General features: G+C 40.6%; 1 protein-coding gene across 1 annotated transcript; it reads right to left on the reverse strand.

The window, feature by feature from the left end:
• Nucleotides 1-256: 256 nt before the first annotated feature.
• Nucleotides 257-8507, reverse strand: LOC140494423 (perilipin-2-like). Its single transcript, XM_072593606.1, has 7 exons — nucleotides 8445-8507; nucleotides 4749-4944; nucleotides 3933-4012; nucleotides 2668-2905; nucleotides 2288-2472; nucleotides 1293-1430; nucleotides 257-658 (listed from the first exon to the last, which is right to left on the reverse strand). Exons 1-7 carry the CDS (start codon nucleotides 8505-8507, stop codon nucleotides 302-304), a joined length of 1257 nt encoding a protein of 418 aa, XP_072449707.1. The 3' UTR covers nucleotides 257-301.
• Nucleotides 8508-10237: the final 1730 nt, after the last annotated feature.

A 10237-nucleotide genomic window follows, 5' to 3' on the forward strand; every position in this document is an offset into this window, starting at 1 on the left:
TCATGCTAAACTAACCAGCCAACCCTCTAGTCAATGATTGAGGTCACTGTATTGACTTTTATATGCCACTTTATTACAATTAACCACCATTAATTGATATTGTTAAAAAGGCAGACAAGTTTCAGATTGAAAACAAGCAATTGTTACTAGAACAGATGATGATCATGAACTCAAAACTAGACAAATGAAAAAGTTGCCTCAAGTAGTCATAGAAGCATTCATTTAAGTTAGCATTAAAACTAACCTATTCTACAGCTTGATTTCAAGTGGTAGCAAACATGAGAATTCTAGCCCAAAAATCTCATTTATTTGGGCCACTACCAGGCTGCTTTACTTCATTAGTCAGCTGTGGGATAAAGGGTCCCACCAGCCAATTCAAGGGGGTGTTATGAGCCAGATAATCCATCACCTCGTCCATAGCTTCACGAATCTTCAGCATTTGCTCTTTACTCTGGATCAAGAGTGGTGTTGACAATTCTTGGAATGATGTGGCTGATGAAAGAGCATTGTAGAGGTTTTCTGCCAGTTTACAGACATGCTGCACCTGATTTTCAATATTCTGGGGCAAACCACGAACATTTGAAGACAACATCTGGCAGATGGCGTGAAGTTTAGAAGAGAGATTCTGAGTCACAGCCAGTGTTTCAGATTCAACTTGCTGGAATAAGAAAAAAAAGTCAGTCAGTCTTCAATCCACACTTGCTCAAACCTAAATTGTTTGATTGGGAAGACAAAGTGCAGAGGGGATATGACAGTTAAATCAACTAGGTTGATGTGGCAAAAACAAAAAAAAAAAATTGCAGCTGCTTGAAATCTGAAACTCAATGCTGGAGAAATTTAACAAGTCTGGCAGTATAGAGATAAGAATGTTATATCTGTTGATATTCTTAGAATATTTCTCTCCAGTTGTCAGACTGGAGAGTGTAGTTTAGAAAACTTGATATCCTAGAGTGGTTCAGCTTTAAAGGGCAACTACTGACTGATCAAGTATTATTTAGTGAAAGTATGCCAAGTTAGAGACCCCACTGGTTATTTGCTCTTTTGGCAAGCTTTTACTGCATTGATTCAGCTTGAGGGTTTATGCTGACTGATGCAATTCACTGAACAAAGCATGAAACCATGTACCGGTTCAGAACAAGATCTGAAATGGCAATGCTGATAGACCACTCCAGAAATGAGTAGGTAGAATACAAATGTCCTTCATTAAGACAACAAGGCAGCTGCCTCCATTGAGACTGAGACAGCATTATGAATATGGATATTACTAGCAAGGCTGCCTTTACACTACTTACTTCAGTTTGCTCAGACAGCTCTTCAGCTTGAAAGTTAGGCTGTTGCTTCTTCCAGTCAAGCAGAAGCTGATTCAAATTTGCTCGAACATCTTGTAATTTGAGTTGGGCTGATTCTGCACTTTTGTTGGCTGTTTCAATCTAGAAGGCAGCAGGTCACATTTTACATATAACTTTTGCAATGGAGAAGATTAGTCATCCCTCAGAAACCAAGCCCTTTATCCCTGGGGTCACCAAGTATGAAGTTCCCAGTTTACTCATCTTTCAGATGAGAGTTGAAGCAGGGAGAAAGTTTCCATGCTTTATTTACTACAGATTCTAGCAAAACCTGAACAGAGACACTACAGAGAAGCAACTCCCATTAGGAGCATAGGGAAAATGCTTTATTGCTCCCCAATCTAGAGCATTTGCTAACATGGTTTTAAACTGAAGATTCTGTTCTTTGATCTTCCAATTACTTTTACTTACAAGAGGCAAAAAAGTAATTGGTTTAAGAGTCATAGCTTACAAAAGAATAGTTAAATTTCAGCCTGAAAAATCAATTACACTGGGAAGACAATTTCTTTTCTTGAAGGTGGAATAGTTTCTGCCCAAGGAGAAAGATGTCAGCTACTTGCAAGTGAATCTCCATTAAATGGACCCCACTGCAATTTTGTGCAGTTTACTCCTACCTACTTTGAAAGTAGATTTTTTTCATTCTTATCCATCATAGGATGGAAATATTTCAGACCATATTTTGGTTATTGACCCTTGGTTGGTAAAAGTGAAGTGAATTCACTTGTTATGCATCAAGGAAGACACCTAGTTAATATTGGCAGAGGTCAAAAGACCCTGAACATTTCCAATAGTTTAAAAAACTCAGCATGTTGGTATAAGCTATTTTGTTCAGGCACTAAATAGAAGTTATAGCACAGAGACAATAATCCTCAAAAATGAGATTGGATTCCAGCTGAACTATGCAAATTAGTACAGCTAATATGAACCAGTTGTTTCCTTACCAAATCTACAAGATTGTGGAGATGAGAGAGAGTCTCCTGGCCATTCTGCTTTGCTTGCTGCATCTTGGCAATAGAGTACTGGTATGCACGACTACGAACTTTGGAAGATAAAGATCCCAAGCGCACATAATAACTCTGTTCTTGTGGCAAAGTGTCTGAACATTCGGTTGAATGAGCCACTTCAGCTGAAAGAATTTAAACAGTTTTAGTTACAGGCATATTTGCTCCACCCTAGGAGCATGGGTTTTCCTTTGTCACTGTTCTAGATAAAAATCTGGTTCCTAGAAAAAAGTGCACTATACCAACTTAGGATTACTAAAGCCAATAGAAATTTAGGACCATCATGGTTAAGCAACCCAGATAGAGATTTATATAGTTACCTAGTTCTTCCTTGGTCATTGGAAGATAGTGATCAACCAGCTGCTCAGATTTGGAGAGGGAAATATCTATGCCAGTGGTTACTAGATGACCCACAGCACTTGTACCTTCAACCACAGCTGCTTTAGTTCTTTCCAGATTGCCTTGCACAGCAGCTGCAGTCATGTCCACAACTCCCACAACTGATTCTTTTACATCAGCCATCTTAGATGTTAGCAGCTTCTTAGTTTCAGGAACAACCTGCAAGAGAGGCAGGTCAGCAGTTAGAAGGTTTTAAAAAAGGTTATGTCCTTAGACTCCATTTAATTCTGTGCATTTTCAGGAGTTTCAGATGTGATTTGAAAACAAAATCTGAAAGAGTACAAATTCTAGCATTTAGTGCAGTGTAGATAATCTACACAAGTTTATTGTGTAGATGGGGGACCAGATTCATATCCCACTGCAGCAAATTTCTATTGAATGCCAATTCAATTGGGAATTAAATTTTTAATGACAACCATGAATTCATCACCAGTGGTCAGAAAGAGCCACCTGGTTCAGATTTTAATTTAGGTGTTCCTTACCTGGCAAGATCTAAATATAACCCCAGACCTATAACAGTGTTGTTGAATCTTTAATTGGCTTTGAGCAATTACAGAAGGGTAATAAGTACAGCTAGCTAATGCCTTCATCCCATGAGGAAATAAAGTCCTTATTTGAAGGAGTCGTCATTTGGGCTGCTTTGTTAGATAAAATTCACAAGGTAGTTAGTATAGAACTAAGGAACATATCTGTAAACCTTTAAGTATAAAAAGCTGACAAGCCCCCACAGGCAAGTTAAAGCTGTTCAGATATAGAATGGTACTAAAAGCAATTGTGACTGATTAAGTGACATCAGCAATTATAGAGTCATAGAGGTGTAAGAAACTGACCCCTCAGTCTGACTTGACAATGCCAACTAGATGTTGTTAATAAATCCAGTCTTTGTCAACAGTTGGCCCATATCCTTCTAAACCCTTCTTCATAAAAGACATCCAGATGGGGTATAAAGTGTTCCAGCTTCCTCCACCTCTGACAGCTCATTCCATACGCAGCCCTCTGCCCAAATATATTACCCTTTAGATCCATTTTAAGAATCTTTCCCCTCTCACTTTGAGTGTATGCTCCAGTTCTGGACTCCCCACCTTAGGGAGAGAGACTATTTATCCTTTCCATGATTTTCTAAACCTCTAATGTTACCTCTCAGCCTCATTTCTTCCCTCCCCATGAGGAATCAGGCAGCACCAACCTGGTCTGTAGCTTGATGAAGGATAGGCAACTTCTCCAGCTTGTCCAAACCCTTACAGGCATACTCATTAGCTACTGCAACTGGAGAGGGGGGTCAAGTCCAGGACCAAAAAAAAAAGTTGTTACTTCATTGTTAAGTAATAATACTACAATGTAATGACATTCAACTATGTGTTCAAATTAGCATCAAATTCTGATCAGATCAAAGTTTATATGGAGATGGAAATTTTGCTAGTGATTCTTGTGAACAGTGACCATATTTAATTAAAAATGACAGTCTAATATTCATTAGACAAAGCATCTCTGCATGCTTAAAAGCAACAAATACCGAAGAGGAGAGAGAGTGTGAACAAATCAGACTTTAATGTTATGTGCAAAACTGGCAGGCAGATCATTGGAACATGGATCCAAACCCTCAGCCATTGGGTCTATGTTCTAAATGATGGAACATTTAGGATCTTCTTTGGGAATCAGTCCCCAGAGTTGCAGAAGCAGGCCATTGGGTCCACTAGGAGGAAACCTGAGCACCTGGAGAAAACTCTTGTTGGGAACTTGCAAATGCCACATGGACACAGTGAACAAGGCTGGAATTGAACTCTGTCCCTGGGGCTTGAGACAGTGCTAGGCACTGAGCCATATTACCCCTTATCTAGATTGTTGGATGACATTCAATTATACCCAATAGAATTCATTGACAAATAGAAATGCCAATTGATTGTTGTTATCACTTGACAGTAAGTGACATTCAAACCAGAAAGCATTGTGGATCACATTATGCAATTGAGTAGTAAGTGCTCCTAGAAACAAGACTTCTTACTTTGAGGTTCCAGCTTGTCTATAAGAGGTTTAGCACCACTGGCAGCAACAGTGACTATGGTCTTCACTCCCTGCTCAGCAAGGTCACAGATGGTCTTTACTGCAGGATAGCTCTCCTTGGTACTTGTATATGCAGCAGATACTTGGTCACAAGCAGAACTCACAAGTGGTAGACTAGTCACTCTGTCAACAACATTCTTAAAAAAAAGACGATGATTTGTTAAAAATAGCTATAACAATTTTGTTCCCTCAGAAGTGGTAATGTAACTTCAGCTTTTATTTGCAGAAAGTGACCTAGCAGACAAATAGGAAAGAGGTATTTAATATTTACCAAGAAAAAAGGACCTTGATTAGATTAGGGATTTAAAATGTTCAGGGATAAATTAACTAGCTTCTACTCAAGTCCTCAATAGATGTTCTAATATCAGATTGAAGGCACAGACATTGTAATAGTTTAGGAAATAAATTTGGGAAAGTGTACTCTAGTACTAACCCAGTTCAAATCAAGATTTAAAGCAAGAGTTAGTAGCAGACTTGTCATAATGTGACACCACTGTTTTAAAAAGGGAGGTGGACAAAAGTGGGTAATTATAGACCAGTTATCTCAACTTCTGTAGTTAGAAAAGTGCTTGAGTCTGTTAAGAAACTAGCAAGTCATCAAGACAGAATTTGTCCCATTGAGTAAATGCAGCATGGGTTCATGAAGTGCAGATCATTAAAATAGATTCCCTACAGTATCTGAACAGGCTTTTGGCCCAAAAAAGTCCACACCAACCATCTGAAGAATAATCCACCCAGATCCATTCCGGTACTCTATTTACCCTTGACTAATGCATCTAACACTATGGATAGCCTGGCCTGGCCATTCACTTGACCTGCACATCTTTTGTATTGTGGGAGGAAACCCATGCAGACAAGGGAAAGTGTGCAAACTCCACAGTCACCCAAGTTGGGAGTTGAACCATGAAAACACTACAATGAACAGTGGGGACCTAGATGTGAGGTATCTCTTTCCCAAAAGAAATTGGGTCACAAAAAGCTGCTGCACAAGATAGATATAAAGGTGATACAGGCAGTGTATTAGATTGGTTAATCAACAGGAAGCAAATAGTGGGAATAATGAGTGCTCTCTGGTTGGTAGAGACCAGTGGTGCATCTCAGGGTGAGGTGTTGGACCTATGATTCAAAGTGGAGAACTAGTGTCAGAGTTTGCAGATGACACTAAAGGAGAATGGTAGGCAAGGTGTGCCCAGGACTGTGAAACTTTGCAAGAGGATAGTTTACGTGAGTGGGCAAAGATCTGGCAGATGGAGTGCCATGTTAATAAAGGTGGAGTCATCCATTTCAGTAGGCATAACAGTAAAGAGGACTTAATGGTAAGAGCTTGCAGCACACTGCAGAGACACCTGGGTGTCTTTGTGCATGACTCAGAAGGTTGGTCTGCAGGTACAACAGGTAATAAGGCAGTGGAATTTTGTCCTTCACTGCTTTTAAACAAATTCCTCTAGCAGAGGTTATGTTGCAGCTGTATAGGGAGCAGTAAGACCACACCTGGATCACTGCATGCAGTTTTGGTCTCCTCACTGCAAAGGATGCACTGGCACTAGAGAGGGTACAGAGGTTCACTGGGTTGATTCCAGAGTTGAAGGGGTTGGTTTATGAGGAGAGACTAAGACTGGGATTATGTTCCTTGGAATTAAGGAAGAGGGGGAAATCTAACAGAAGATATTTGAAGAAAACAGAAGTTACAGGCAAGAGGACATGCTTCAAAATTGGGGTGGTGGGGAAAAGATAAAACACAAGAAAAATGAAGCAGATTTAGAGTTACAGGAATGCTTCACCCAGAAGGGTTATGAATCAATGGAATTCCATGCCCAGTGAAGTAGTTAAAGCTTCCTCAGTAAAGTGTTTTTAAAACCAAGAATTTTTTGAACAGTTTAAAAAGGTTATGAAGAGGGGATGGGCAAGTGGAATGGAGGCCAGAAGACTAAGTGAGAGCAATCCTGGAGATCAAAGGCAAGTCTAGGAGTGGTGCTGGAAAAGCACAGCAGGTCAGACAGCATCCAAGGAGCTGAAAGAGATAACATTTCAGGCAAAAGTCCTTCATCAGGAAGGAGACTGGGAGTTTTGGAGGTGGAGATAAATGGGGTGGGGAGGAAGGTAGCTGAGAGTGCAATATGTAGATGGAGGCAGGAATGAAGGTGATGGATCAGAGAAAAAAGGTGGAGTGGATTGGTGGGAAAAGTTGATTGGAGACAAGTCTTGAGGACAGTGCTGAGCTGGGAGCTTGGAACAGGGGGCAACAGCATGAAAAGTGAGGAAACTGGTGAAGTCCACATTCATGCCATGGGGGTTGAAGGGTCCCAAGGCAGACGAGGAAGAGTTTTCCTCCAGGAAACAGGTGGGGAGGGAACAGCAGTGGAGGTAGCCCAGGATCTGCATATCCTCAGAGTGGGAGGAGAGTTGAAACATTCAGCCACAGGCTAGTGAGGTTGATTCATGCAGGTGCCCAGAGATATTCTCTGAAGCAATCTGCAAGTCTCCCCCAGTGTAGGAGAGACCACATCAGGAGTGACCAGTACAGTAAATGCCAGATGGAAGTGCAGGTGAAACTTTGATGGATATGAAAGCCTCCTTTGGGAGCTTGGTCAGAGGTGAGGAGTGAAGTGTGGGCACAGTGGCAAGGGAAGGTGCCAGGAGGAGAGAGAGTGTTAGGGGACATGGACCTGACCACACAGTCAGAGGGAACATTCTTTACAGAAAGAAGTTGGGGGTGGGGAGGGAAATATCCCTGGCGGTGGTGGTGTCAGTTTATAACTAGCAGAAATGACAGCAGATGATGCAATTTATGCAGAGATTGGTGGGTTGGAAGGAAAGGACCAGGGGTTCTGTTCTTGTTGCATTTGGAGGGATAGGGTTGGAGGGCAGAGGTGCAGGACATTGATGCCCTCCAGTGCATCTTATCAACTACCACACAAGAGGGGATATTGTAGTCTTTAAAAGGAGGCAGCCATCTGGTCTGTTCTATAGTGGAACTGGTCCTCCTGAGATACAGAGGTGAAAGACTTGGGAATAAGAGCCAGAAACATCAGTTTCCCACTCTTCAGATGCTGCCTGACTTGTGCTTTTTCCAGCACCACTCCACTCCTGCTCAAAGGAGTGTTCTTATCATACAATTGGCAGAGTATTAAACACAGTTACTTAAGTCATTTATACAAGTTGTGAAAGGGAATATGAAGAGCAAGCATCTAAGAAAGATTTTTGAACAGTATAACAACTGCTGCCTCACAGCACCAGAGACCCAGGTTCAATTCCTGCCTCAGGTGACTGACTGTGTGGAGTTTGCACATTCTCCCTGTGTCTGCATGGGTTTCCTCTGGGTGTTCCGGTTTCCTCCCACAGTCTAAAGATGTGCAGGTCAGGTGAATTGGCTATGCTAAATTGCCCATAGTGTTAGGTAAGGGGTAAATATAGGATTATGGGTGGGTTGTGCTTCGGCAGGTCAGTGTGGACTTGTTGGGCCAAAGGGCCTGTTTCCACACTAAGCAATCTAAATCTTAGATACACAAGTAGAGAAAGCTGAGCTTCATCTTCAGATGAAGTTCAAGTTTGGAAAAACAGTTCTCAAAGATTCAAAATTACAGGTCATGAACTAGTTTCACACTGAAAGCAAATGTTTCTTCCATAGAAGCTGTACCTGTTGGTTGCCATTTTCTTGGCCTGCTGTAGTTTCAGTAGCATTTCCAGTTACTGATGCCATCATGAGCTGCAAAAGTCTTCAAAAACATATTTCAAAAGTGTTTTTTAAAAAAAACAATAGCAACCTTCTAAAACCACTCCACAAGCATCAATAATATAAAACAGAAAAATGCCTTGGAGGCAACAATACACTAGACAATTTAGAAAGTAGATCTGTCTACTTAATGTAGAACCAGAAGTAGAACTACTACATATTTTTTAAAAACATTATTCTAGCAAAAGTTTACCATTACCAAAAGTGGATGTGTTTTATTTTTTTCTTACCAATACACAATGAACAAAAACTCCTTACTTCCTATCGATATGGTCTACTCCTCTTTTATATGAATGTGTAGTGCATTTAAACACCTGCTCTCAGCAGCTGAGGAGGCACTTGTTCAACTAACCAATAGAAATTCATGATATGGAATAACCTGACAATTGTTAATTGTATTGAGCCTCAGAAGCAGGGATTCTCATGACTATCTGATAGCACACCATTGCAATAAATTGAAGGAATCCTCAAGTAAGTGATGATGTGAATGAAACTATTTTTAAAAATGATCTTGAAATCTCTTTTTGTAAGAAAGAATATTGCTCACAGCAGGACTGAGCTAACTGTAAGGAGTTTTTGTTCAATGCCTGTTATCTCTAACAATTGGTTATGGATCCAAGACACTACCCCCACCCTCAACCTCACTCTAGTTGTATCCCTCAATTATCATGCTTAGATGATAACAACAAGGTTAAAGAATAAATTCCGCCTTTGGTGTAGAAGAATATTCTGAGTGCTTCACAGAGCCCACACAAAAGAAAACAGCAAACCAAAATCAAAATACTGCAGATGCTGGACATCTGAAATAAAAACAGGAAATGCAACATATACTCAGCAGAGCAGACAGCATCTGCAGAGAGAGAAACAAAGTTACCCTTTCAAGTCAACGGTCTTTCATCAGAATTGACAGAAGTTAGAAATTTAACAATTGGTAAATGATTTTAAACTACAGAGAAGCAAGATGAAATTAAGTAGGATTTTAGAGTAGAAGAGGGAAGTAGTGAGAATGAGCATTTGACTGGAGCCATCCAAAGTTTAGAGTCTTGAAAGCTGATGATCTTAAATAGTTGATTGAATGAGGAATTTACATTACAGGCAAGAGTTACAGGAACAAAAGGTACTGAAGAGGAAACTTTCAAAGCTTTAGGAAGTTTGAGAGGTAATAGAGAAAGCTATGTAAAATATGTAATGCAAGTTTGAGAATTTTAGTTCGTAGCGTTGGAGAATTGGCAGCCAATGTGCATCAGCAGAAACCATGGTGTTTAATTAGATTAGATTAGATTCTCTACAGTGTGGAAAAAGGCCCTTTGGCCCAACAAGTCCACACCGCCCCTCCGAAGAGAAATCCACCCAAACCCATTCCCCTACCCTATATTTACCCCTGACTAACGCACCTAACACTGTGGACAATTTAGCATGGCCACTTCACCTGACCTGCACATCTTTGGATTGTGGGAGGAAACCGGAGCACCCGGAGGAAACCCACACAGTTGAGGAGGCTTTAAATGCGTTGAAGTTTATGAGGTGGTGAAGGATGGGAGGCCAGTTCAAGGATAGTCAAATTTGAAGCTGAGAAACACATAGTTACGGACTTCAGTGACACATGTTCAAAACAAAAGCAATGGTCTTTGGGATTGAGAGGATATAGACCCCAACTCAAGATAGAGTTTAGTAGGGGATCTAAACTTGTGAATGAC

The sequence above is a fragment of the Chiloscyllium punctatum genome, chromosome 24 (genome assembly GCF_047496795.1).
Source record: "Chiloscyllium punctatum isolate Juve2018m chromosome 24, sChiPun1.3, whole genome shotgun sequence".
NCBI classification, from domain to species: Eukaryota; Metazoa; Chordata; class Chondrichthyes; order Orectolobiformes; family Hemiscylliidae; genus Chiloscyllium; species Chiloscyllium punctatum.